This window comes from Suillus clintonianus (assembly GCF_016758775.1).
Source record: "Suillus clintonianus strain FC179 chromosome Unknown DEU56scaffold_6, whole genome shotgun sequence".
Classification (NCBI taxonomy): domain Eukaryota; kingdom Fungi; phylum Basidiomycota; class Agaricomycetes; order Boletales; family Suillaceae; genus Suillus; species Suillus clintonianus.
In genome coordinates this window covers 24,461-47,614 of record NW_024539230.1, presented here as the reverse complement: position 1 = coordinate 47,614, position 23,154 = coordinate 24,461, and the positions used below count along the sequence as shown (strand labels likewise).

The window sequence follows — 23,154 nt, the reverse complement described above, 5'->3', positions numbered from 1 at the left end:
GACCCAAACATTAAACTCAAGGAGTTACAAAGTAGACGCCAGTTGTATAGAAATTAAAAACATACGAATCAAAACATAACATGTTGCCGGGCGCGCGGCGAAGCCATATAAGGAGATCCGTTCTGGAACGGGTCACGTGAGCCCCGGAAATCACCGGTTGGTCGAAAGTTGGCTATTAATTATGGGGGTCGTAGAAACCTTGTCAAGCAAGGTAACTAACAAGAGTCTCGCTTGTATGATATCCAGTGAGACGAGGCTGAATACGCACAAAAAGAGCGGAGACCTGCGAAGGATACACGTGACCTGTGTCAGCGATGGTTTCGCGACTGATTTGCAATTATATTTTGCTCGCTGTCCGTCACACCGACGGGCATCCCACTGCCGCATTGAGTCCACGCGTCACAAGTCGAACTGCTGTTCAAATGGATATAGAGGCATTTCAGGCGCTATGATTTGTATTCATGCTACACGACCGACTGCCTGAATCGCGAAACCAAATTCCTGATCAATATTGAAGACAGCACAAGTGCAACGACGATATTTGGGCTCAAAAAATGAGTGAAACTGTGTTTTCAACCGGCGAGGGACGTAATTTTGAGGTAGTGGTCCATGATCAATCCAGCGCAGATCATTGCCCCGCCGTAGCGAGCTGCCTAAAATACAACACAATATCAAGATTAGCGCACGTGGCTATAACAGCTAGACGCACCGTGAAAACTTTCCAACAGTCTTGGGGATCATTTTGATCAAAAGACCAAATGTGCCAAAGACACAAGAGGAACGGGGCAATGGCACTCATCACGTAGAAAGGAAGGCGCTGGTCGTTCAAGTAACCAGCCCACAAAAGACAGACGAAGAAGACCACATCGAATAAACTCAATACAGGACGAATGGCTTTGCCCAGACGGACTGCCATGGACTTGACTCCGGCTTTCACGTCGTCCTTCTTGTCCTGAGCAATATGATCAGCACATGCCTCTGGATGCAAAACTTTTCGAGGTGCTCACCTGACATGCGTAAATGGTGTCGTAAATACAAGTCCAGCTAAGAAGGCATTATCAGCATGACACGACGAGAACCGCCTTCGCCTTCCTCCGCACTCACCAGCACGACGCAATTGCTATGTTCAGGATTATACCCCAATTATAATGGCCAGTCGTTGTAACCCACGTGCCTGGGACGGCCCAGCTAACAGCAAAGCCTTAAAACCAAATAAGATGGCGCACTGTTTCTCATAAGGGAAAGTCGTACCGAGGTACAAGGAAGGCCAGTTCATCCAGCGCTTCATCAGCGGATATGACGTAACACAAACAGGGAATGCAACGACACCCAGTGTGAAACTTAAAATAGTCCGTCGGAACTGTTTCAACATTTCTTGGAATGATTTACTCACGCTTTGGGGCCACAAGTCGAAAACATGTAGAATAGGGCAGCAACGAGAACAGCCAGAAGAACAGAAGCCTCTGTCGTAGTAACAGCTCCTGATGCGATCGGTCGATCCTTTGAACGTTCTATTCCACATTAAACATGTCAAGAAAGCACAGTCAGGATTGAGCTGAGACGTACCAACTTTGCGATCAAAATCGCGGTCAAGTATGTCATCTATGATACAGCCTGCGCAATGCACTAGTATCGCCAGTAATGCATAAAACAAAGTATTCCGAACAACTTCGTCGAAGGGCAACGACAAACGATAGGCTGCTGACAAGAATCCCCAACCTATACATGCCATGAGTTATAATCGAAGAACAAGAACATCACATGTCTTACCGAACGGCCAAAACATGCAGTCACACCCCACTGGGAACCAGTGGAGCCTGGTGAGCTCGAACAATGCTCTCGCCTTGGAAGGCATCTCAACAGGTAAGTTAAATGGCAAAAGAAAAATTGGAGTCGATGGTGGGGAACGTCAAAACCATAAAGTAGTCCTGCCTACCCTTTACGTTCTTATCCCGCTGCCGAACAGTGGCGGAGTGATAACATACACTCGACCCCGTTCACGGAACTTGGTGTATGTAAGTGGGCGGTTCAATATCGCGTACTTATTGTTTCCTCCTTTTGGGATAGCCTGTCCATAACGTTTACTGAACGTACAGAACACTAGGTTTTTGCCGAAACAGACCCAAGTGGCTCTGCAGTTGACATTATTTGTTCTATGCCAAGGAGTCTGGTTGGAGCTCCTCTCAAGTCTGCAAAGTGATTATCATCTATCATGAAGCTTGAAAAATACGTGACTAAACTCGTCTTTATTCTGTGACGTGGTCTTTGGTTTTTCTGTGGGATCAAGTTCTCAAAAATTAACAGTCTCGTACCAACTTGAACTCACGGCGGCATATTGTAATCAGAGTTCATTGTATCACGCCAACAAATTTACCATTATTTGGAGATATTTGGAAATTACATAAAATCATCTATGACGCATTGACAAGGTGACAGGATGTTACATAATGGCCTCTGGTCTTGCATCTTTGCGTGGTGCACCCACTGTCATCGTCAATCGATGATCGATGATCAAGCAGCCATGTCGTGACGCCGCGCGCGCATGCCTGAAGATCTTGCACTTCCATTTCGCATTCTGCAAATACTGTCTGGAGAACGGGGACCAGTCAATACTTCAGCGCTTCAGCGCCTGTTAACATTCAAGTTTAGGCTCGAAGTCCTTCATCAACATATCGAAGTCGCCATCATATAATTACGCGGGGCACGACGGAAGCGTATAGCTTCCCGAGCTCAGGCGAGCAAAGTCAATATCGCTTCCAAATGGCAAATTTACCTCTCGCGAGGAAGACGCTCTTAGAACTGGGGCGACGATTCAGAGGACATTCAATCTCGGGGGTCCAACTTTGCTGGCCGAACACCAGAAGCATGCAGATATTATGAATTATTATCACATCGCCCTTATGCAGAATTCCAAGGACTGGCATCATGATCAGATACTAAAGGTCGTCTTCTTTGCTCACAAGGGTTCGTTGATTCCTGCCTTAATCTCATTCCGCACATCAGCGTCAAGTTCAATCCCACCGCTACCCACACGTACACAATGTTGCATGCAGATACCCGGAGCAAGTTCCTTGCAGTATTCGAGCGCATCCGCGAGGAAGTGATTGCGCACATGAAGTCCGAGAAGATGCCTGAGGATGCCATAGCGTGGTTCAACGAGGTAATTAGTTATATGTGATTTAGTGAATGTCAATATTCACCTCTCGCTATTGTATATCTTTCACTACCTGTGGCAATTTGTCTTTTCGACCCCCCCCCCCCCCCCCCCAACCCATTAGAACCTCACCTACAACGTCCCTAAAGGTAAACTCAATCGTGGCGTATCCGTCGTCGATACCGTCGCAATCCTCCTAAACCGCCCTCCAACCGACGACGAATATTTCAAAGCTGCCCTCCTTGGATGGTGTATCGAGCTCGTACGTTTTCTGTTATCCGTTCTCTGCTATTTCCCCATAGTCACCTCCTGACAGCTTCAAGCTTGCTCACTCATTTCCGATGATATTATGGATAACTCCATTTCTCGCCGTGGTCAACCCTGCTGGTACCGCGTCTCTGATGTCAAGGGCTTCGGAAAGGTAAATAACATCGCCATCAACGACTCGTATATGCTTGAGGGCGCCATCTATCACATCCTCAAGAAGTACTTCAGGCGTGAGAGTTATTATGTTGACTTATTGGAATTGTTCCATGAGGTGAATACGACACCTTACGTTGTACCTCATGCGCCTCTCTGATCCCAGTTACCCAGGTCACATACAAGACCGAGATGGGTCAGCTCGTTGACCAAGTCACCGCTCCCGAGGACAACATCGACATCCGCAAATACACCCTCGCAAAACATACCTTCATCGTGCGGTATAAAACAGCCTACTACTCCTTCTACCTTAGTGTTGCACTCGCTATGCGGATGTGCGGCGTCCCGGACGTGTACGAGCTCAACGGAAAGATTTATGAGCCGTACAAAGAAGCCGACCGCATCCTCATTCCCATGGGCGAGTTCTTCCAGGTACAAGACGACTACCTCGACTATCACGGCACCGAGGCACAGATCGGGAAGATTGGCACAGATATCATAGATGGCAAGTGTTCCTGGTGCGTATGCACGGCACTGGTGCATGGCACCGACGAACAGAAACAATTTCTGTTCGAGAACTACGGCAAGAAGGGTCCTGACCAGGCTTTGATGGAGCAAGCTGTGAAGGACATGTACAACGACGAGCAGGGGTTGAATATTCCCAAGCGCTACGAGGAGTATTCGAAGAACACGATGGCGGAGATTGATGCCATCATTGAGCTGGTACCAGAACCTGACATGCAGGATGGGTCCAAGGGTCATTTTCTGAGGCGGGACGTGTTCCGGGCCTTCTTGAGCAAGATTGCTAATCGTACGGCGTAGGATCACATGAGTATCTGAAGTGTAGGATTATTTATGAGCATCGGAATTGTAGGATTATTTATGAGCATCGGAATTGTAGGCTACTAGAAAACCATCGTTTGTTTAATTGCTGACATACCCATGAATGTTTACAAGTAGCTTGGCTTGATTGGATGTGGCAGGAGTCTCAAAACCGAACGTGCGGCGCAATGACAACGGTAAAAGAGGAAAAGATATTGATGTGCTAACTCTCCGACGTCTCGGGATCGCTCACCGTGTAATGTGACTTGATGTGAAACCATTGTACAACTACAATATATCCAGAAACACCAGTCAGGCCTACTAAGTCAGGTTCGGGACTCATATATACTCGACTGACCAGCTGAGTACTAATAACTACAAAATTCCACCCTTCTCAAAGATGTAGTAAGAATGGTCACGCATCCAAATTTTCGCTATCGACTTGGAGCTGAAGACCTTGATCTCCATCCCACCCAAATTAACATTTACACATGGAGGATATCAAGGATCATCTCAAGCTGGGGATTCCCGCCAAGCCGCGCAACCTCCTCCCGGGCCTGAATCACAAAACAGAATTTCAGCAGCGACTATGTGCAGGCACAATGGGCAAACAGACCTGCTGCTCCAAGCTTCGGATCACCGTGAGCGTGTAATCAAATGACTTTGTCTTCGTCCGCAGGTAGTCAATGACATGGTGCTTCAAAGTTGGTGTGGTAGGACGTTTTTGTAGCACGCCTGTATGACAGTGGTTAATCAATCGATACACCTAGATGTCGATATCATCAACGCACTCGTCACAATGTTGTTTCCGTCATCCGCACGAACTCCGTGGACAATTGGGAAGGAGAATTTGCCTTCTGTGAGGTCTTCTGCAAAGCCCTTATTGTCACTGTACTGGATAACACCTTTTAGTTCTTTTGTCTGGTTTAAATTATGAACTATGCGTGAACCATGAGTGGCCCACAGTGCATTACGACCGGATAGCAGATTTTGCTGGTTGATAGACACTCGAGGTACAAGCGCAGGCAAATGACAAGCTTACCTCTGCACTTTGCAAGTTCATGTAATCATCCCGAATCTGGAAGTACACCCCAATGATATTCGTCAGAGGGACAAAATCGCTAAGGATTTCATGAATAACTATTTACAATATTCTTAGAGTGAGAAGACTCACATGTCGAGATTCTTCGTTGCGAGTGCCATCATCAACTTGACAGGCATCCTAAAACCACCGCCAGTTTCTGCACACTGAAAATTAGAGTGTGATATACCCAAAAGGGTACAGACGTACTGTTGTTGACCATGGAAGTATACTCTTCCATCGTTGGGCACTGCAACAAATCCCGCCACAAGATCTCCAACCCCTGCCCACGGTGTAAGTTCAAAAGCTCCTCCGTAACTATCGAATCTAAATCCCTAAGGTCTACCAACCTCGCCTCCTCCCCATCTTCACACTGTCTTCTCAACTTCGCGAGCTCCTTATACGCCAAGAAATATATGTAATTGGCAGTATTAATGGTTTGCGGGATGCCGTATATTTTGTGCGTCGCAGGCCGTCCCCTCCGCAGATGCGCATCATCTTCTATGTCATCGATCATCAAGCTTGCATTATGCAGCATTTGAACGATGTGGTGTATGATCTTAAGCTGGTCGCTCGGGACTGCAAGCCAGATGTTGAGAGCCTCAAGGAGAAGTGTGCGGACCCCCTTGCCAGGATTGGAGGCGATATATGTAAATGGTTCCAATATAAGCGATTCATTCGCCTGCGACCATTGTGAGTCTGGTGTAGACGAGAGAAAATTGAGCAGAGGAAGCTGGGAGGACGACATTGGAGATATGCGAGGAGCACACAATTCGCGTCGGTGCAGTCCTATGTAGTAGGGGGAAATCTGCATGTGCTGGCGTTGGTCCCAAAAAGTTGCACTTCGGAAACCCGTGGCACAGGTACGACACCTAAGCAGGCCCTGAAGATGAGCTGTGATAGTGTGTGATACCGTCCAACAAACTTAATCCTGGATGTGACTTGCTTTGGGGTGACGGTATTTTATTTTCTAAGTTCATGAACGTATCTGAGATGATCTCCAGTAAGTCGGCCAGCCAGTCAGCTACTGAAGAAATATAACGCACTCGGTTCATGGAAATAACAAGTTGCAGGTTCTCGTAGACAATTGACGTGGCAGCTACTCGCGCACTGAACGGCGACAGCCTCTTGAACGCTCCACAACTTCTAAGTGTGCACGCTAATCTCCGCTGCATCAACAAAAAGAGCCTGCCGCATATATATCGTTATATATGCTGCTCGTAGGATGTATGTCAAAATGTAAGCCCTTGTGCGGGTCTTACGTAAAAGGTGGTCAACAGACATGCATGCTCGTGTAAGCTTCACAACTTGAAGCTTGAAGGCATTAATATTGAGCTCTTTTGTTGACTCGGGCTGCTATCAGTAACTGTGAAACTGCCACACCGTGAGCCCATCACAGTTGTGCCACATCTCGAATAAAAACTATGCACGTGTGAGCGACTCACAGCTAATTCCTGCAACAGTCAGTCATTATTCACTGACTTTGCGACGCACCGCATCACCGTACATAGTATGAACGTTTGAACTTTGCAGTGAGCCCTGATTTAGACTCTCAGGGTATTCTCGGCGACATCCGACGTGACATACCCGCATTAGCTAATTTTCATGGCCTATAATTATATCAATTTGTATGTGGCTACTCCTGGCCATGGTGATTACTCCCTGCGGGCTGCAGACTGTTAACTCCTACCCCTTGGGGCCCTTCCTCATAAATATTTAACCCATTCATTATTTATTGCTTAGTGACACGCACCTTTCGAGTCTCCACACAGCTGACGCCCGCAGACTGGATTTGATTGAATCTGGAAACACGAGCGTATATTCATATGGCAGTCACCAAGAAGTTGCTACATTGGAAATGTGCATTTATTGAAAAACATTGTCATATTGCAGGCATAAATTTCGGGCTCTACGGGACGATTTGTATTGGCAAAGCGGGTTCTTGACCAAGCGTCACAATTACGAAGAGTTCAGTAGATGAATGGAATTGTATTTTTAACCGGCGAGGGACGCAATTTTGAAGTAGTGGTCGACGATCAATCCAGCGCAGACCATTGCCCCGCCGTGGCGACCTGCCTAAAATACAACACAATATCAAGATTAGTGCACATGATTATGACGGCTAGACGCACCGTAAAGTTCTTCCAGCAGTCTTGGGGATCATTTTGATCAAAAGACCAAATGTGCCAGAGACACAAGAGGAACGGGGCAATGGCACTCATCACGTAGAAAGGAAGGTGCTGGTCGTTCAAGTAACCAGCCCACAAAAGACAGACCAAGAAGATCGCATCTAATAAACTCAATACAGGACGAATGGCTTTGCCCAGATGAACTGCCATGGACTTGACTCCGGCCTTCTCGTCGTCCTTCTTGTCCTGAGCAATGTGATCAGCACATGCCTCTGGGCGGAAAACTTTTCGAGGTGCTCACCTGACATGCGTAAATGGTGTCGTAAATACAATTCCAGCTAAGAAGGCATTATCAGCATGACACGACGAGAACCGCCTTCGCCTTCGCCTTCCTCCGCACTTACCAGCACGACGCAATTGCTATGTTCAGGACTATACCCCAATTATAATGGCCAATCGTCGTAATCCACGTGCCTGGGACGGCCCAGCTAGCAGCAAAGCCTTGAAACCAGATGAAATGGCGTATTGTTCCTCACAAGAGAAAGTCGTACCGAGGTACAAGGAAGGCCAGTTCATCCAGCGCTTCATCAACGGATACGTCGCGATACAACTAGGGAATGCAACGACACCCAGTGTGAAACTTAAAATAGTCTGTCGGAACTGTTTCAACATTTCTTGGGATGATTTACTCACGCTTTGGGGCCACAAGTCGAAAACATGTAGAATAGGACAGCAACGAGAACAGCCAGAAGAACAGAAGCCTCTGTCGTAGTGACAGCTCCTGATGCGATCGGTCGATCCTTTGAACGTTCTATTCCGCCCACATTAAACATGTCAAGAAAGCAGTCAGGATTGGGCTGAGACGTACCAACTTTGCGATCGAGATCACGGTCAAGTATATCGTTTATGACACAGGCTGAGCTATGCACCAATGTGCCCAGCAATGCATAAAATAAAATAGTCCGAGCAACTTCGCTGAAGGGCAACGCCAAACGATAGGCTGCCGATAAGAATGTCCAACCTATACATGATGCCATGAGTTATAATCAAAGGACAAGGACGTCACATCATCTTCCGTCTTACCGAAAGCCCAAAACATGAAGTCGCACCCCACTGGGAACAAGTGGAGCCTGGTGAGCTCGAACAATGATCTTGCCTTAGAAGGCATCTTGACAAGTTATGCGGCGGAAGGAAATAAAAACTGGGGCGGACATCCTGGTGCAGTGTTCATTATTATACGAGGCCTTGCTGTGCACTGGCAGCATACTATGCCACGTTTGCTACTCGTTCGGCGGCCAGTGCGCTCATTCAGCGGCCCACCGCTTTGCTTAGTTTTTCAAATTCATCCTATGAGGTGGCAATATTTACTTACCTGTATAGTTCGCTGAGTAGCCAATTATGGACCATGCAGCACCCTGGCCATGTAGATCGTGAGTTTCCATAAATGTGGAAATGAAGACAAGGGGACTCAAGTGTATTACAGTATCTTGTGATCATGATCCAACGTTACAACGTCCCAGATAAACCGAGTGGTTACGTTGAAACCCTACATCCTCAACGACGTGGTTACAAGTCCAAGATTCACTCCCTAATCAAGGTACAACTCCTTCATCTACAAATCCCAGATCATGTCCCACATGCAGGGCATCCAATATCTTTTCAATCTTAGGATTTCCGCCAAGGCGCGCAATTTCCCCCCGGATCTAGATTAACGTGTGAAACTCGGCAGAGAGCGTGCATAAATATAAGTCCAACAGACCTGCCGCTCCAAGCTGCTCATCACCTCGAGCGTGTAGTCGAACGACTTTGTCTGTGTGCGGAGATAGTCAACCGTGTGGTGTTTCAGGGTCGGTGTCGTAGGACGTTTTTGTAGCACATCTGCATGATAGCGGTTGATCAATTCATCCACCTAGAGCGTCAGTGATAACTACGCACTCATTACAACTCGGTTCCGTTCATCCGCACGTACTCCATGGACGATTGGGAAGGAGAATTTTCCTTCTGTGAGATCTTCTGCGAAGCCCTTGTTGTCACTGTGCTGGAAAACACGTTAGCCTTTCTTCTTCTCATACGCTATGCGTGGACCATGGTGTATCACGACCAGATTGCAGACGATAGACTTTCTAGGTACGAGTGTAGGCAAATGACATGCTTACCTCTGTGCTTTGTAAGTTCATGTAGTCATCCCGTATTTGGACGTACACTCCGAAAATATTTACCAGAGGGACGAAATCGCTAAGAACATCATGAATATCCAATTAAGACCTATGTATAGAGGGATGGGACTCACATGTCGAGGTTCTTCGTTGCGTGTGCCATCATCAACTTGACAGCAATCCTAAAACCACCGCCCGTCTCTGCACCCCAAAAGTTAATGTTTGCCTAACGTGCCGAAGGGACAGACGTACTGCTGTTGACCATAGAAATGTACTCTTCCTCCGTTGGACACTTCAACGAATCTCGCCATAAGATCTCCAACCCCTGGCCACGGTGAAGGTTCAAAAGCTCCTCCGTGACTACCAAATCCAAATTGCTGGTGCCCACCACCCTCGCCTCGTCGCCGTCCCCGCCCAGTCTCCTCAGGTTCGAGAGCTCCTTATAAGCCAAGAAATATACATAGTTGGCGGAGTTTATAGTTTGTGGGATGCCGTATATCTTGTGCGTCACAGGCTGGCCCCTCCGCAACTGCGCGTCGTCCTCTATGTCATCGAGCATCAAGCTCGCGTTATGCAGCATTTGAACGACATGGTCTATGACCTTGAGCTGGTCGTTCGGGACTGCAAGCCATTCGTTGAAAGCTTCAATGAGGAGCGTGCGGATTTCCTTGCCAGGGTTGGATGTAATATATGTAAATGGTTCCAATATGAGCGATTCGTTAGCCTGCGGCCATTGCGACTCTGATGTGGACGGCAGTGAATTGAGCAAAGAAACCCGTTGAGAAGACGACATGGGAGAAAGTAATGAGACAATGACCTTCGATGTTGGACTACATATGTAGCACACCGGTTACCGGTGGCAAAGGAATCAACTGTCAGTACCTGTCATGATATGCAGCGACTGATACGCGATAATTTGGTCTGGTAACGTTCCTTTCTGAGAGCGAGCGTTGATGCTAACGTGATATGTAACTTGAAACGCGTCGTGGATCATTACGAGACAGCGGTGATAAAAAAGCATGAGAACGGTACATAGGAGACTATATAAAAGCATTCTCCGTTATCGTGGACCTCGATGCACAATTGAATAGGCTTGATGTATTATACTAGCCTGCATCTGAGAAAAACGAGATGCCGATAGGACAGAACTCCCCGTCAGTATAGTTCCTCGCACGCTAGCACGGGGGGCAAAGGAGATGCTATTGGTTGATCAAAACCTGCGCGATTTACGGAGGGGGGTTATACAGGTCATGAAGTGAGAAGATGTGACGAACCCTGAGCCTGAGGACTGGATCCTGCCACCGACCTTCCAGGTATTGTCACTTGACGCAAATGTTAGCCTGGACTGCCTTAGCTCATGAAATTTTTCCTTGATCAGAACCTGCCGCGATATATGGAGGGAGGTTATACCTTTGATGAGCTTGAACCTGATCCCTGGCGACCTTCCGGAATCCTGGTACCACCATTTGTAGCCCGGGCTCACCTTGGTTCATGGTATTTTTCTGTGATCAGAACCTGTTATGTCTCTTGTCATGACATAGAAAGACGATGAGCCCGAGCCCACCTGTTCAAATCTAATAGGTACCATCCTGATCTCATGGTGGCGCCCCGACGACGCAGGCGATCTGACCTCGGCTGATCATGATGAACGTGAAACACAAGCTGTGGGTCCGTGCGTCAGTATGTGGGAAAGTAAGATATTGATGTGAAAAAGCAACTTGCCCGCCGCTAGATCGTTCGGATTCGCTTGTCGTTGGCTGTTTTTTTTCTCTTCGTCTGATTCACGTTCGCCTGCTGTCTTCGTCGTCGTGCTCGTCGTTGCCCGCGTTCCTGCGATCTTTGTTTATTATTTCGCTGGGACCGTGAATTGAAGAGACGATCTTGTCTTGACTGGTCTTCTTGTGCTAGGACTTGTCTTGACTCGTTTCTGTTCAGTTCTTCGTTGCAAGTTTATCTATATCAGATCGCACTCTTCGCCCATCTTTTTTGTGCGTGTTTTTTTATTATCAGTCACTCTCATTTGCACAGGGCAGGCTACGAGTACTACGAGTACTACGAACAGTACATCATAGCATTGCCCTACCCACGCTCTCTACCTCCCTGTCATTCGTTATACCTTGCAAAACCTTTTCTAACTTGGTCTTCGGTTTTTTTCTCTACATACATTCCGCCGTTGCTCTCCTTCTCAATCCATTTCATTCTCCTACATCATACCCGGAAATATGGACGACTCCCAAACAGCTTTCGCAACTCACTACCCTTCTTACGGCTTTGAGCTCGATATGATGAAGGTCTGTCTTTTTTACCGTCTCCTCGTCGCACAGTTGACCCGTAAATCAGAGGTCCATGGATGCCGTAGGCGGTCCTGATGCCAAAAAGGCACGTTGGTCCCCCACATTTAGTGCCTCCACTACTTCCGCGGCACCCACTACTGTTACCCGTGATGCCTTCGCCAACTATGGTTATGGTCCACATGCCCAGATCAACCAACCTTTCCAACCTTCATCTCCTGCCTTCTCCAACCAGCTTTACTCTACTCCGAACCTTACGATTAACACTGCTGTCAATGGTGCAGGCATGAACCCTCAAATGAGCCCCGCGCACCCAAACGCATTTGCCCAACAACAACAGCACACCCAACAGCCAAACGGTGTGGGACCATATGGGGGCTTTGGTTACAATATGCTTGGCATGGGTTTGCCCGGAATGAACATGCTAGGTGGTTTTCCCTACGGTGCGCAAGCTGGTAACTATGGTCAGGTACATGTCATCATTATTGACACGCATATTGGTCTGATCGCTAATCTCATTTTTATCATGTGCAGCAATCCCGGCTACCTTCTTTAAATGTCAACATTCCCCCGACCCCAGGCGCTTACTCACCAGCGGCTATTTCTGCAGCGCTTTCCGCAACGACGAATGCTACTGGTCGCACCGTTTACGTTGGCAACCTCCCCGCAACAGCATCCGTGGATGAGCTACTTAACCTCGTGCACTTTGGCCCCCTCGAATCCATTCGTGTTCTTCCTGAAAAATCGTGTGTCTTCCTGTCCTTCCTGGATGGTGCAACCGCTGCGGCGTTTCACGCCGACGCCACCATCAAGAAGCTGTCCTTACATGGTCAGGAACTCAAGATCGGATGGGGGAAGCCATCTCCTGTCAGCGCGCAGGTGAGCCTCGCCATCAGCCAGAGTAACGCGAGCCGGAACGTATACCTCGGTGGGCTGGATGAAAACACGACAGAAGAGCAGTTGCGGGACGATCTCAGCCGGTTCGGGCTGATCGATCAGGTCAAAATTGTCCGTGACAAGAACATTGGGTTCGTACATTTCTTGAGTATCTCGGTTGCTACCAAGGTATGTTGAATTTGAAATTTTCACCACATTTTGGTGCCGATGTTGCGGTTAATTAGGTGGTTAACACGCTCCCTACGGAGCCAGCTTGGGCTGGAAAGCGCGTCAACTACGGCAAAGATCGTTGCGCATACATACCCAAGTCTCAACAAGCTGCTGCACAAGCTGCCCAGGCTGCCGCTGCCCAATCTCTCGTTGCTCAGTCTGCAAATATGAGCCCTGCTGGGGGTCCGAACCCATTCGGTTCGCCATTCACGCCTTACCCTTTTGCACCCGACATGACAGGTGGCCAAACCCTCAATCGTACGGTGTACTTGGGCAACATTCATCCTGAGACAACGACGGAGGATTTGTGCAACGCGATTCGCGGTGGTGTGTTGCAGAGCGTAAGGTACATGCAGGACAAGCACATTGCCGTGAGCCTTTTTTTCTGGCATGTTTGAAGTGCATTTGCTGATCTATTTGGGTTGTAGTTCGTCACTTTTGTGGACCCAGCAGCAGCGTTCACGTTCTACCAAGTGGCATCCTATCAAGGCCTTACCTTGAACAACCGTCGGCTCAAAATTGGTTGGGGCAAAAATTCTGGTCCATTGGCACCTAGTCTTGCACTCGCTGTGCACTCAGGGGCCACCCGGAATGTTTACGTGGGCAACATTGAGGATTTTGAATCGTTCAATGAAGAGAAGCTCAAGAAAGACTTCGGGGAATTTGGGGACATCGAGCTGGTCAATTTCCTTAGGGAAAAGTGCGTTATCGTAGTTGGCGGTCGATGGCGTTTTCTGACGTTATCATCTTTAGGAACTGCGCCTTCGTTAATTTCACCAATATCTCTAATGCTATCAAGGCCATCGATAGCATTAAGATCAAGCCTGATTACGCAAACTTGCGCATTGCGCATGGCAAGGATCGGTGTGCAAACCCGCCGCGATCAGGTCCCCAAGGTGGCTCTTCAGTCAGGCGGAGCGCCAGTGGAAACGGTCCAGCAAGCGCAGAGCCCGCAAGCGCTATCGAGTCCATAGAGACTTCCTCATTTGTGGTTCTTGAGGAAGAGGGGAACAATGCCAACGTCATTGTATCCGCGCCAGAGGAGATGGAAGCGTCCATTTAAATCTCAATCGCCCCAGTGTGCTCTGCTGTGGAAGTGTCCCCGTATACCCCGTGTTTGCGCCCGCTCTCCCTCTCGAAAAAGTCGCCAACAACGAGTGGATGTGAAGGATGGCCTCGGATGTCCTCGTGAGGGGACCCATTGGGCTATTGGTTGTTGTGTTCTTTATTCACTTCGCTTTCTCAGTCTGGCCGTTGTTAGTGTTACTTTACTCACATTTTGGTATCCGCTTTATCTTTTACTTTCTTTCCATTCCATGTTCACACTTACTTATATCCTCTTTGTCCAACTGTGTTTCTCGCACACCCCACGCTCGTTGCATTGCTTCACTTATGCCTCTCATTAACCCCGTCAACGCGGACTGTACACCCCACATATCGCGTCCCATACCGAATCCGACCTGAGACGATGTGCTAATTTCTCTTTTTAACTCACGCTCATACCGCTACCGTAGCTCATTTCTCCTTGTGGAGACTACACATCGTTTTTCGCGTTGTTTGTCTTTTTCGTGTGTTTATTTGTGCAGTAGCAATATATCGGAGTAATCGCAGCGTTTCTTGTGCAACCCTAGTGTACTACCACGAATTGATTTCCTCTGCATGATTCAGACCACTGACAAGGAATGTGGTCAATCTGAAGACAGTAGTCGTAAGGAATGGTATACTTAGCATGGTTGATCTCAAACACCGCTAACGTTCCATAGCTAGGCTCGGCGACCGTCCGTGACACCCGTTTCCACCACGGACTGTCAAAACGGACGATTCGGTGAAGTCACTATCGTAACAAGTTCCGTTTGTGTGGAATCGATGCGGTCCCGGACACCTTGAATGTGGGGCTTTCCATCCATCATGGTGGCGTCCTTCGATGCCTCGGAAGCCTCCTCCCTCCCAACGTCACTGGATCGTGTCTGACAACCACTGGTGAACCGAAAAGAACAGTACACATTGTTTGGTGGGTAACCGTGCTTAACTTCTTCAGCTACGGCATGATGCAATTTTTTCGTCGAGGTACACACTTAATGTCCAATTTGAGCCCCGTCCAATCAGCTCCATTATGATCCTCTGACGTCTTGATGATTCATTTTCATCAAGGGTCTACAGTCAAGGACCCTAGCATAATAACAGCGCTTACCTCGCGTGGATTATATGTGTTTGATGTCGCCTAGGTATGCGCCACTCATTCCGTCCCAGAGGATCCTTTGCTCGTCAGACCTCGGTCGTTTGGGAGCCGATTTTGACCTCTAGCGTTTAACTTGATCAAGTCCATCATGCAATCATCCTGTGCACTTCCCATGATTCCCTGATTTTACCGGCGGCCCAACGCCTTCTGTTGGTCCAATTCCTGCTTCTGAACAGGGAAGTCTATCCAGTACGCAATCCATTACGTTTCATTTTCATATAAGGTTGGTTTCGGGTCTTCACGATGGAGTTGACGCCCATACTTTGCTTTGGATAAAGATAGCGATGTAACTTCACGACAAGACCTAACATTCTCTCCCTCCCGAGGTGGTCGTCTGAGCTTGCTGTGGTTTTTTTTTCCGAATCCCCCTTCCTTCCTTCCTCCCTCCCTCCCTCCCTTTAAATATCTTTCCGATGAATTTGAAGTGTACGAAGTTCACTGTTGATAGATGCACTCCTCGCGACCGTTTCGCTACCCGTTTTGCGAGAGTCGCCCAGATATCATTCCCAACATCTATCAGGACAAGCATCGATGATTCATGCCTTGACCTCCCCGTAAGTCTCCTTTTGTCAAGGCTTCTGACCGAGCATCATGATATATTACAGGTCACTGCGTTCTATTCTCCCACCGGAGAGTCCTTCGCTCGCCCTCGAGCGACCTCGGACGCGTTCAGGAGAGCAGAAGCGCAGATCCCCAGCACTCCTTTCGCACGCCTATTCCCAGAATTTCATTACGACCACCCTGATCCCCCACGCTCACCGACACCTATCGATTCCTTCCACCCACCAAGTCTGCCTGTACTCGATTTCAAAAACTCTCTCGCTTCAGACCACTCGCAAAGCCCCGCACTAACGCAGGATGGCTCGAGTCCCATTTTTACCATTCCTGTGACCCCAGGGTCAGCGGGACTTGAAGCCTCGCACCCTATATGGATTTTTGACAGCTCGCTACGCGAAGTGGATTTTGACGTTACCTGTCTTGGCGCACTAGACGAACAGCTTCTGTATGCTCCAAAGGACTGTTTTTTGGACATCTGTTGGGCAGAAGCTGTGTACGATGACGAGGAGGAGCCAGTGCTCCAGCCCTCCCCGGAGGACAAGCCGTGGGTGTGGCAAACAGAGAGGGAAAGCGATTCGGAAGAATCGGAACAGAGGGGCCCGGATCCTATCATGACGCAGGTGGAGCGCAAAGTGGTGAGCATTCTGTAATGTTCTCGTATCTTACCACGTGGCTGACCACGGGATTCAAGTCGTTCCTTCCATCTCCCGAATCATACACGGCACAGTCTCCCCAGCGCATGATTATTGCAGAGTCTGAGTCACGTATGTTGTACCAAAACGCGAATCACTCGGTACACTTCTTCCCCGTGCCACAGCAACGCGACTCCCGCCGCAATCATACGGCACAGGACCCGCCTGATGCTCCTTCCGGGAAGCTCAAGCTCTTCTCGGGCGCATATGGCACTCTTACAGGCCGGCGGCGTACAACATCCCACTAGTCTCCGATGCACTAAACACGCAGCATTCACATCACCGCACCTCGTCTCGATCCACGCGCTCCTTGCCACGTTCCTTACCACGCCCCGACATACGCTCATTGTCTTAATCATATTTATCAGTCTGAACGCTCACTAATCCGCCCGTATTCTTTGAGATTAAAATGTATAATGGCAGGAACCATACGGAGTATTAGTGCGCTATACTGTACACATCGTAGCTAGATGACATGGTAACATGGTAAATCTAGATACGTAGATACCATATCTTGTTGAATGCATTGGAGTTGACGTTTTACTCTTGACCTGGTGCGTCCGAAGCGACGAGACTCTTAATTAGAGCATGCAGGCCAAGCTCGCGTTCCAGCTGGGATAACATAAGAATACGCAAGACTAGATTGTGCAGGACAGTTCTCATACCTCGAATTTCCGTTTGCGGTCTTCCTGACCTGCTGCAGAACCAAAGACTGCATCCATTTCTTCGAGAGAAACTCCCGCCGTCTCTGGCACAACATAATTAGACCACAGATAGGCCCCGAAACAGGCACACGCGAATATCATAAAGGTTGCGCTGCCAAATAATGCAGGGTCCGTAAACGATAAATCACCGCCGAAATATCTGAATACGAAGGATAGACATACGCAGCGGACATCTCCATCAGTGGTGGCGTGATCAGGCCAATCAAGACTGTGAAAGAAGAACAGAAGCAGCGGGGGAAAATAAGTATTATGTCAGTGTTGAGTTACGGAAACAAAGAACAGAACAGACAATTGTTGATCCAGTTCGAAGCGGTTGATAGGGATACCCCCTTGCTTCGCATAGAAAGAGGGAATACCTCACTGGGAAGAACCCAACCAATAGGTCCAAGGGACATGCCGTAGGCTGCAGTAAATGTGTACGTGCAACTATAGGGAATCATTCACGTGGATATGTGAAGTGAAGCGGGGTGAATGAACTTACAACACTGCCACCCAAGCTGCCATGGTGTTCGATCCCCAGTCATCTTGGAAAAGGTGAATCTGTACAAGAAAGGATTCTTGTGGCTCAGTAAATATTGATCATAAATAGGGGACATACTAAGATTGCGATCAGGAAATGCGACACCGCCATAATTGCGCTGCCGCCTTTGCTGCAGTCAGCCAAATGATAATTCAAGAACAAAGATGCGAACCTTTGAGAAGGGGTTTACGACCTATGAGAAGCGCACTGAGATAACACACAATCATAGAAACGACAAAAAGCACACACCCCACCGGTCGAGAAATATAATGGCCGGGAAAACAGCGAGAAATTGTACGATTCCGATTCCACCTGAAACGAGTAGGGTGACGGTATCCCCGCGCATCCCTATGCTTTCAACCAGAGTAGGACCATAATAGAGCAGTGCATTAATGCCACTCCATTCTATAATATGATCATTGTTCAGGCACAGACTCGCACGCAGTTCATAAAGATGGCACTGACGTTGAAAGAACATGATCATGATGCCAATAAAAGTCTGTCTAACGTACTTGCGGCTAAAGAGTGTTGTCCATGCCTCGCGTGAGAGTCCGTCTGTTGAAATCTGTCGGACGAGAGCAACACTAATTTGCATTTCTAATAACTCAAGCTGTGATACGTCAGTTACTGGATAGACGCAGAACAGGAAAAAAAAACACCTGAATCAACGGATCTTCCTTTGCTTCTTCAGGGGTGCGCAAACGGAGTTTGGCTAACGTTTGTCGTGCGTCATCCATACGACCACGGAGCACCAGTAATCGGGGTGATTCCGGTAGAACAAAGCATCCAAGGCAAAGCGAGATACCTGGGAAGAACTGGAACGCTAGTGGAATTCTCCATGAAGCAGATCCGGGAACTAGAAACCCGATACACCAAATGAGAACAACTGAGATTCATGACAGAAGCACGAACTGTTTCTTGTAAGAAAACCTGTCCAAAAACCAAGTACAACTCCAAGGACGATAGCGAGTTGCTCAAGCGCCATGAGTGAGCCGCGGAGCTCTGGGGGACTAATCTCGGCCATATAAAGCGGCGAAAGCATGCTATCGCCACTCAGTTACATAACTAGAGCACATTCAAGTTTTGAAATCACCTCAGGGCCCCAACTCCGAAGCCACCAATTGCTCGCCCAATAATAAGATCGTTCAACGACTGCGCCCCGCATTGCAGCCCTGAGCCAATGCAGAAAATAACTGACAGAGTGATTAGGACATTTTTCTGGGATAAACAAAGGACCCACTGGACGCAAAGAAGATGGAATGACGTCTAGAATACTTGTCTGCCAAAATTCCGCTCGTAATGGCACCAAACAATGCGCCAAGTTCGAGGACAGCAGCTGCCATTTTCAACATGAGCAGATATACCAAACGAGACCGCGACTTAGCATACTCATCAATCCCTTCTCCCATGGACCGATTGGCCATCGAGCCAGAAAGTCTTTCATGACGAGGACATTGGAGATGACGCCTTGGTCGTACCCGAATGAAATACCGCCAATACCAGCAAACGCTGCGCACGCAACAGCATAGCGATTGTGAACTAGACCTGGAATTCCGCTTTTTCCGTATGAATAGTTATAGGTATGACCACCTCCATGAACTACTAAGGAGCCTCCATGCGGTGTGTCAAGTGTGATGCCCTTCTTATCTCCTAGTAATGATTCTAGAATAACGTCGACGTCCTCGCTGACATTTTCCGTTGACTCGCTCGAGGGAAGAGTTCCGTAGTTATGATGTATCTCGAGGAGGACCTTGTCACTCATCAGCTGCAGCCTGCAAGGTAGCGTACGTAGGAGTAGCGACTTACCATCGGTCCATAAAGTTATCCAATTGCAAAGCCAGATATTCAGATAATATTGACAACTCGGGATAACTTCGTCTGAGCGATGTGTTGAAGCGGTCAAGCTGCGCTGCCGGCAAAGTTCAAACAAGTCTATTTTTATTGCAACTTACGCAAGTTCATGGGACTGATCCGGGACAGCCTTCGGAGCGGCATACTTAGTTTTCTGATAGCAAATTCAGGGCAAATTCTCGATGATGTGCAGGGCGTATTGTGTTCATTTAAGCACAGGGAAGAAAATTTTTTGAACAATTTATCAACGACTTGGGCGCTGCGCTTGACCTGTCTTGGGGGTAGTGCGTAGTGCTCCATGGAGCCCATGGATGTAAAAATGGCATCGCTTATCGCTGAGCGTAATACCCAGCTAGACCTGGTCCCACTTCCATCCTTCAGCTCCCCACTCTGGTACATCCGTCTCAAAGGACCCGAGACTTGTGGTATATCTAAGTGCATGCAGAAAAATATACAACTTTTCTGGCTTCGGATCAGGATGCAACGGTAAGTAGCACTCTGAACAATACAGAGTTCCTGTTGCTGGGTCGACAGCTGGGGGAGGGGCCTCCATCTGCGAAAGTCGTGCTAGAGCTTCCCCTTGAGTCAACTGTGGGGCCAAGGCCATATCTTCTGGCAGAGCAGTTTGAGGGAGGGAAGGACCCCCTTTTTTGCGTTTGTTCTGTGGAGGAAGGGGCGCACGAGGGATGTTCTTTGGTGCGAGTGATCCCTTTGCTCGAAACACGACATCTCGCCAGCGACTCCAATCCTCGTCTTCATCCTGATTTCCATGAGTGAATCCCACACCAACTCATATTTTGTATCACGCACCTTCATATTCCGGAGCCTTGTTATAATCTCCACCGCTTCAGACGACAGCGGGACAGGCGATCCCATTCCAATATCGTGTCCAGTTTCGCGGGGGAACAATTTCGCTCCCGATTTCCCATTGTCCTCCACTTCCGAAGCAAGCAATAATGGGGAGCCTGTGGCGTCGGAGGGTTTCAGGTTAAGAGCTTCCGGACTATTATCACTCAGCAGATGCGCTGGTGGCGCTGGTGGAGCACGGTTCTCGCAAGGAATAACATCAACGCCCCCTTTGCCAAGATTAGCTCCCTACGGAGGGAGTGGGTGTTATGCGGGGCATTCTTGAGACAAGACGAAGACTCTCACCCATATTCGTTCCTCGGAGTAAACAGGGTCATTGGCTATTGGATGACCGAGGTATTGTAGATGGACTCGTATCTGATGTGCTATAACGAAATTGGTCAGGAACATCCGACATGGCATCAGGGTGAGTCCTACATCGACCGGTCATGGGACGACCTAGGGGTAAAGAATGAGCGTGTCCATCAAACACAGTATATAACTGTAAGTCTCACAGTGTAGCACACTCGTGTTAGTCGCAGAATCGTAATGAAGCCGGTTGAAAATCGTCTTCGCTGGCTGCAAATTGTCAAAAACTTCACTGGCAGCAGAAGCCTGCACGTACCTTTCCTTCTGGGTGCACTATGTTTAGCCCCATTTGTCGATCAACAGTCAGGAGGGGTTCTTCACATATCACTTCCTCACTGTGCACATTTCCTCACTACACCATATAAGGAGGCTAAAATACTCACGCTGGAAAATCCCCTTTGCATCGAGCAATATATTCTTTGCGGATTAGACCATTGACGAATTCGGCTGATAAAGAACGCGCCAGATCGGCGTTCAATGGCACGATCATCAAACCAGATGTAAGTCTATCTAGGCGATTGATCGCTGTAACTGGATAAGTAAGTTTTATTTTCGAGCAGATCGGAGGACACACTGTAGATTTTCGGGAAACCAAATTCATTACGAAGTATCTCCACTAAGCTGTGGCGGTAGTAACGACCAGATGCGTGTACTGGCTGTGTCACTAGGTTAATTGCACTACGAGGAGATTTAATAAGGACGAACTATGCTACCAGGTTTATCGATGACCAAAAAGTCGCGCTCTTTATCGTGTAATACAATTTTGACGGGCGTAGACGTGACTGGAGGCTCATGCCGGTGCACAACATTCCTACACATACGATGAATAAAGACTTCCATCCCAGAAAGAATGGGCTTACTCTATACGATCGCCATTCCTCACTACTGTGTCTGGTGTTGCGACCTTACCGTTAATTGTTGTCACGCCGGATTCAAGGGCGTACCGCTGCACAATGCATAGTGACTTCTAGAGAAGAAAAAACCAATCGACTTGTAAGCACCTACATAGTACTCCATAGATCGATCCCTGAATTCTGTCGATACGATTTCTAGGATCTCCCGTCCAAGCCAGCGCTCCTTTGCCATAGTCGTATACGGGTACCAATATGGCGGGAGCTTCTTCAACCCTGCATCCTTTTGTGACGATGGAGGCGATCGTGACTCATCAGGTAGTACGGCTCCATCAGACATAGCTGCGGTTAGGAATCTCGCAAGGACGTGACGAAATTGACCGAGCGATGAGATTGTTGTGAGCGGAAGGCGCTCACGGGACTCGCGCTTGAATCGGAGAATGTGGGCCACAGCGACGTTGCTCCAGAAGAGCTTAACTGACTTGAGTGAGTTCAAAACGATAGAACGAAACAGTCACGGTCCTAGAACCTAGGTGACTAGGTCAGTTCAGCTATATCTGCGAACCCAGTTGAACACTTTCAATTTGCTCGCAAAGATAAATCAGGGAGGTAAATTACGAACGTTAAACGTTGAATGTTTCTCTTCGAGCGCACAATTGCAGCTTTGCTAGCAAGCAACTACTTTGGTTTCAAGATCTTTGGTCAAAGTTTGAACTACTAATGCGTGTGGCTGTGCACACTGGTAAGCGCCGCCGTAATTTTTTCGAACCAAGTTTACATAGTGTCCATACACCATGACTATCTAGCATGCTTCATGGATTGTGTCTGACATGGCAAGAGCTAAGTAGCATATGTGTGGTTATAGCTTTCTCACATGATTTTACCAGGTTACGTTTGCCGCTTCCACTAGCATCACTTGTCTCTCGAGCATACTCAAACAGACTCAAACCTCCTTGGGTTTCGCTTTAAAAGTTGCAAGCAATTCGCGCATCGGCATAGAACGGCCGATCGGGACGGCCAATCAACCTACATTGGCTCTTTACCGGCGTGATGATAAAGATACCATCACATGCTTTGCAAGCCCAAGAGCTGATAGTGGCTTGGCCGAACAGAATGGCGGGTTGCCATTAATAATGTCAGTTTTTTGCAGGTCCCACATCACAAATGCTGTCCAAGATCACGAATTGCGTCTCAGGATCACCACGTTGTTCCGTTAGCGACGTCTTGTGACCAATCGCATCAAAATTTCCATCATATTCACATTGTACCTCATTGTACTCACTGCTTCCAGGCATGCAGCTACATTCCAAGACTGCGCAATTTGGTAAGACGGCCTTCTCCAG

At 48.2% G+C, this 23,154-nt stretch overlaps 9 protein-coding genes across 9 annotated transcripts; 3 read left to right on the top strand and 6 right to left on the bottom strand.

The window, feature by feature from the left end:
* Positions 1-322: 322 nt before the first annotated feature.
* Positions 323-1,855, bottom strand: DEU56DRAFT_773349 (UbiA prenyltransferase family; the record flags this gene model as incomplete). The annotated part of the gene is made up of 8 exons (XM_041351559.1): positions 323-653; positions 710-952; positions 1,008-1,044; positions 1,105-1,201; positions 1,252-1,340; positions 1,394-1,511; positions 1,567-1,719; positions 1,771-1,855. 8 exons carry the CDS (start codon positions 1,853-1,855, stop codon positions 573-575), a joined length of 903 nt encoding a protein of 300 aa, XP_041213621.1. The 3' UTR covers positions 323-572.
* Positions 1,856-3,040: 1,185 nt separating this feature from the next.
* On the top strand, positions 3,041-4,396 carry DEU56DRAFT_726863 (farnesyl-pyrophosphate synthetase; the record flags this gene model as incomplete). The annotated part of the gene is made up of 4 exons (XM_041347945.1): positions 3,041-3,160; positions 3,279-3,416; positions 3,471-3,692; positions 3,749-4,396. 4 exons carry the CDS (start codon positions 3,041-3,043, stop codon positions 4,394-4,396), a joined length of 1,128 nt encoding a protein of 375 aa, XP_041213620.1.
* A 485-nt stretch (positions 4,397-4,881) lies between these two features.
* On the bottom strand, positions 4,882-6,225 carry DEU56DRAFT_907597 (isoprenoid synthase domain-containing protein; the record flags this gene model as incomplete). Its single annotated transcript, XM_041356922.1, has 6 exons — positions 4,882-4,953; positions 5,013-5,131; positions 5,188-5,317; positions 5,439-5,517; positions 5,571-5,637; positions 5,688-6,225. The coding sequence occupies 6 exons, from the start codon at positions 6,223-6,225 to the stop codon at positions 4,882-4,884; spliced, it is 1,005 nt and encodes a 334-aa protein (XP_041213619.1).
* A 1,247-nt stretch (positions 6,226-7,472) lies between these two features.
* On the bottom strand, positions 7,473-8,774 carry DEU56DRAFT_907596 (UbiA prenyltransferase family; the record flags this gene model as incomplete). The annotated part of the gene is made up of 8 exons (XM_041356921.1): positions 7,473-7,553; positions 7,610-7,852; positions 7,908-7,944; positions 8,011-8,107; positions 8,158-8,246; positions 8,300-8,417; positions 8,475-8,627; positions 8,690-8,774. 8 exons carry the CDS (start codon positions 8,772-8,774, stop codon positions 7,473-7,475), a joined length of 903 nt encoding a protein of 300 aa, XP_041213618.1.
* A 263-nt stretch (positions 8,775-9,037) lies between these two features.
* DEU56DRAFT_469565 (isoprenoid synthase domain-containing protein) lies at positions 9,038-10,756 on the bottom strand. Its single transcript, XM_041346379.1, has 6 exons — positions 10,015-10,756; positions 9,897-9,963; positions 9,763-9,841; positions 9,542-9,644; positions 9,366-9,484; positions 9,038-9,309 (listed from the first exon to the last, which is right to left on the bottom strand). The coding sequence occupies exons 1-6, from the start codon at positions 10,553-10,555 to the stop codon at positions 9,199-9,201; spliced, it is 1,020 nt and encodes a 339-aa protein (XP_041213617.1). The 5' UTR covers positions 10,556-10,756; the 3' UTR covers positions 9,038-9,198.
* A 1,228-nt stretch (positions 10,757-11,984) lies between these two features.
* DEU56DRAFT_726901 (uncharacterized protein) lies at positions 11,985-14,223 on the top strand (the record flags this gene model as incomplete). The annotated part of the gene is made up of 6 exons (XM_041347948.1): positions 11,985-12,053; positions 12,103-12,522; positions 12,588-13,118; positions 13,175-13,531; positions 13,589-13,860; positions 13,914-14,223. 6 exons carry the CDS (start codon positions 11,985-11,987, stop codon positions 14,221-14,223), a joined length of 1,959 nt encoding a protein of 652 aa, XP_041213616.1.
* Positions 14,224-15,812: 1,589 nt separating this feature from the next.
* Positions 15,813-16,897, top strand: DEU56DRAFT_751760 (uncharacterized protein; the record flags this gene model as incomplete). Its single annotated transcript, XM_041349585.1, has 3 exons — positions 15,813-15,953; positions 16,005-16,592; positions 16,649-16,897. The coding sequence occupies 3 exons, from the start codon at positions 15,813-15,815 to the stop codon at positions 16,895-16,897; spliced, it is 978 nt and encodes a 325-aa protein (XP_041213615.1).
* A 201-nt stretch (positions 16,898-17,098) lies between these two features.
* Positions 17,099-19,822, bottom strand: DEU56DRAFT_469602 (uncharacterized protein). The gene is made up of 15 exons (XM_041346380.1): positions 19,701-19,822; positions 19,284-19,644; positions 19,135-19,230; positions 18,988-19,087; positions 18,807-18,937; positions 18,554-18,750; positions 18,360-18,504; positions 18,144-18,299; positions 18,067-18,087; positions 17,973-18,019; positions 17,856-17,914; positions 17,664-17,800; positions 17,537-17,582; positions 17,315-17,465; positions 17,099-17,261 (listed from the first exon to the last, which is right to left on the bottom strand). The coding sequence occupies exons 1-15, from the start codon at positions 19,701-19,703 to the stop codon at positions 17,190-17,192; spliced, it is 1,722 nt and encodes a 573-aa protein (XP_041213614.1). The 5' UTR covers positions 19,704-19,822; the 3' UTR covers positions 17,099-17,189.
* Positions 19,823-19,907: 85 nt separating this feature from the next.
* Positions 19,908-22,531, bottom strand: DEU56DRAFT_773294 (pseudouridine synthase). The gene is made up of 12 exons (XM_041351558.1): positions 22,434-22,531; positions 21,966-22,368; positions 21,821-21,906; positions 21,666-21,771; positions 21,535-21,616; positions 21,344-21,485; positions 21,217-21,295; positions 21,107-21,170; positions 21,030-21,050; positions 20,898-20,977; positions 20,556-20,840; positions 19,908-20,505 (listed from the first exon to the last, which is right to left on the bottom strand). Exons 2-12 carry the CDS (start codon positions 22,149-22,151, stop codon positions 20,098-20,100), a joined length of 1,539 nt encoding a protein of 512 aa, XP_041213613.1. The 5' UTR covers positions 22,152-22,368; positions 22,434-22,531; the 3' UTR covers positions 19,908-20,097.
* Positions 22,532-23,154: the final 623 nt, after the last annotated feature.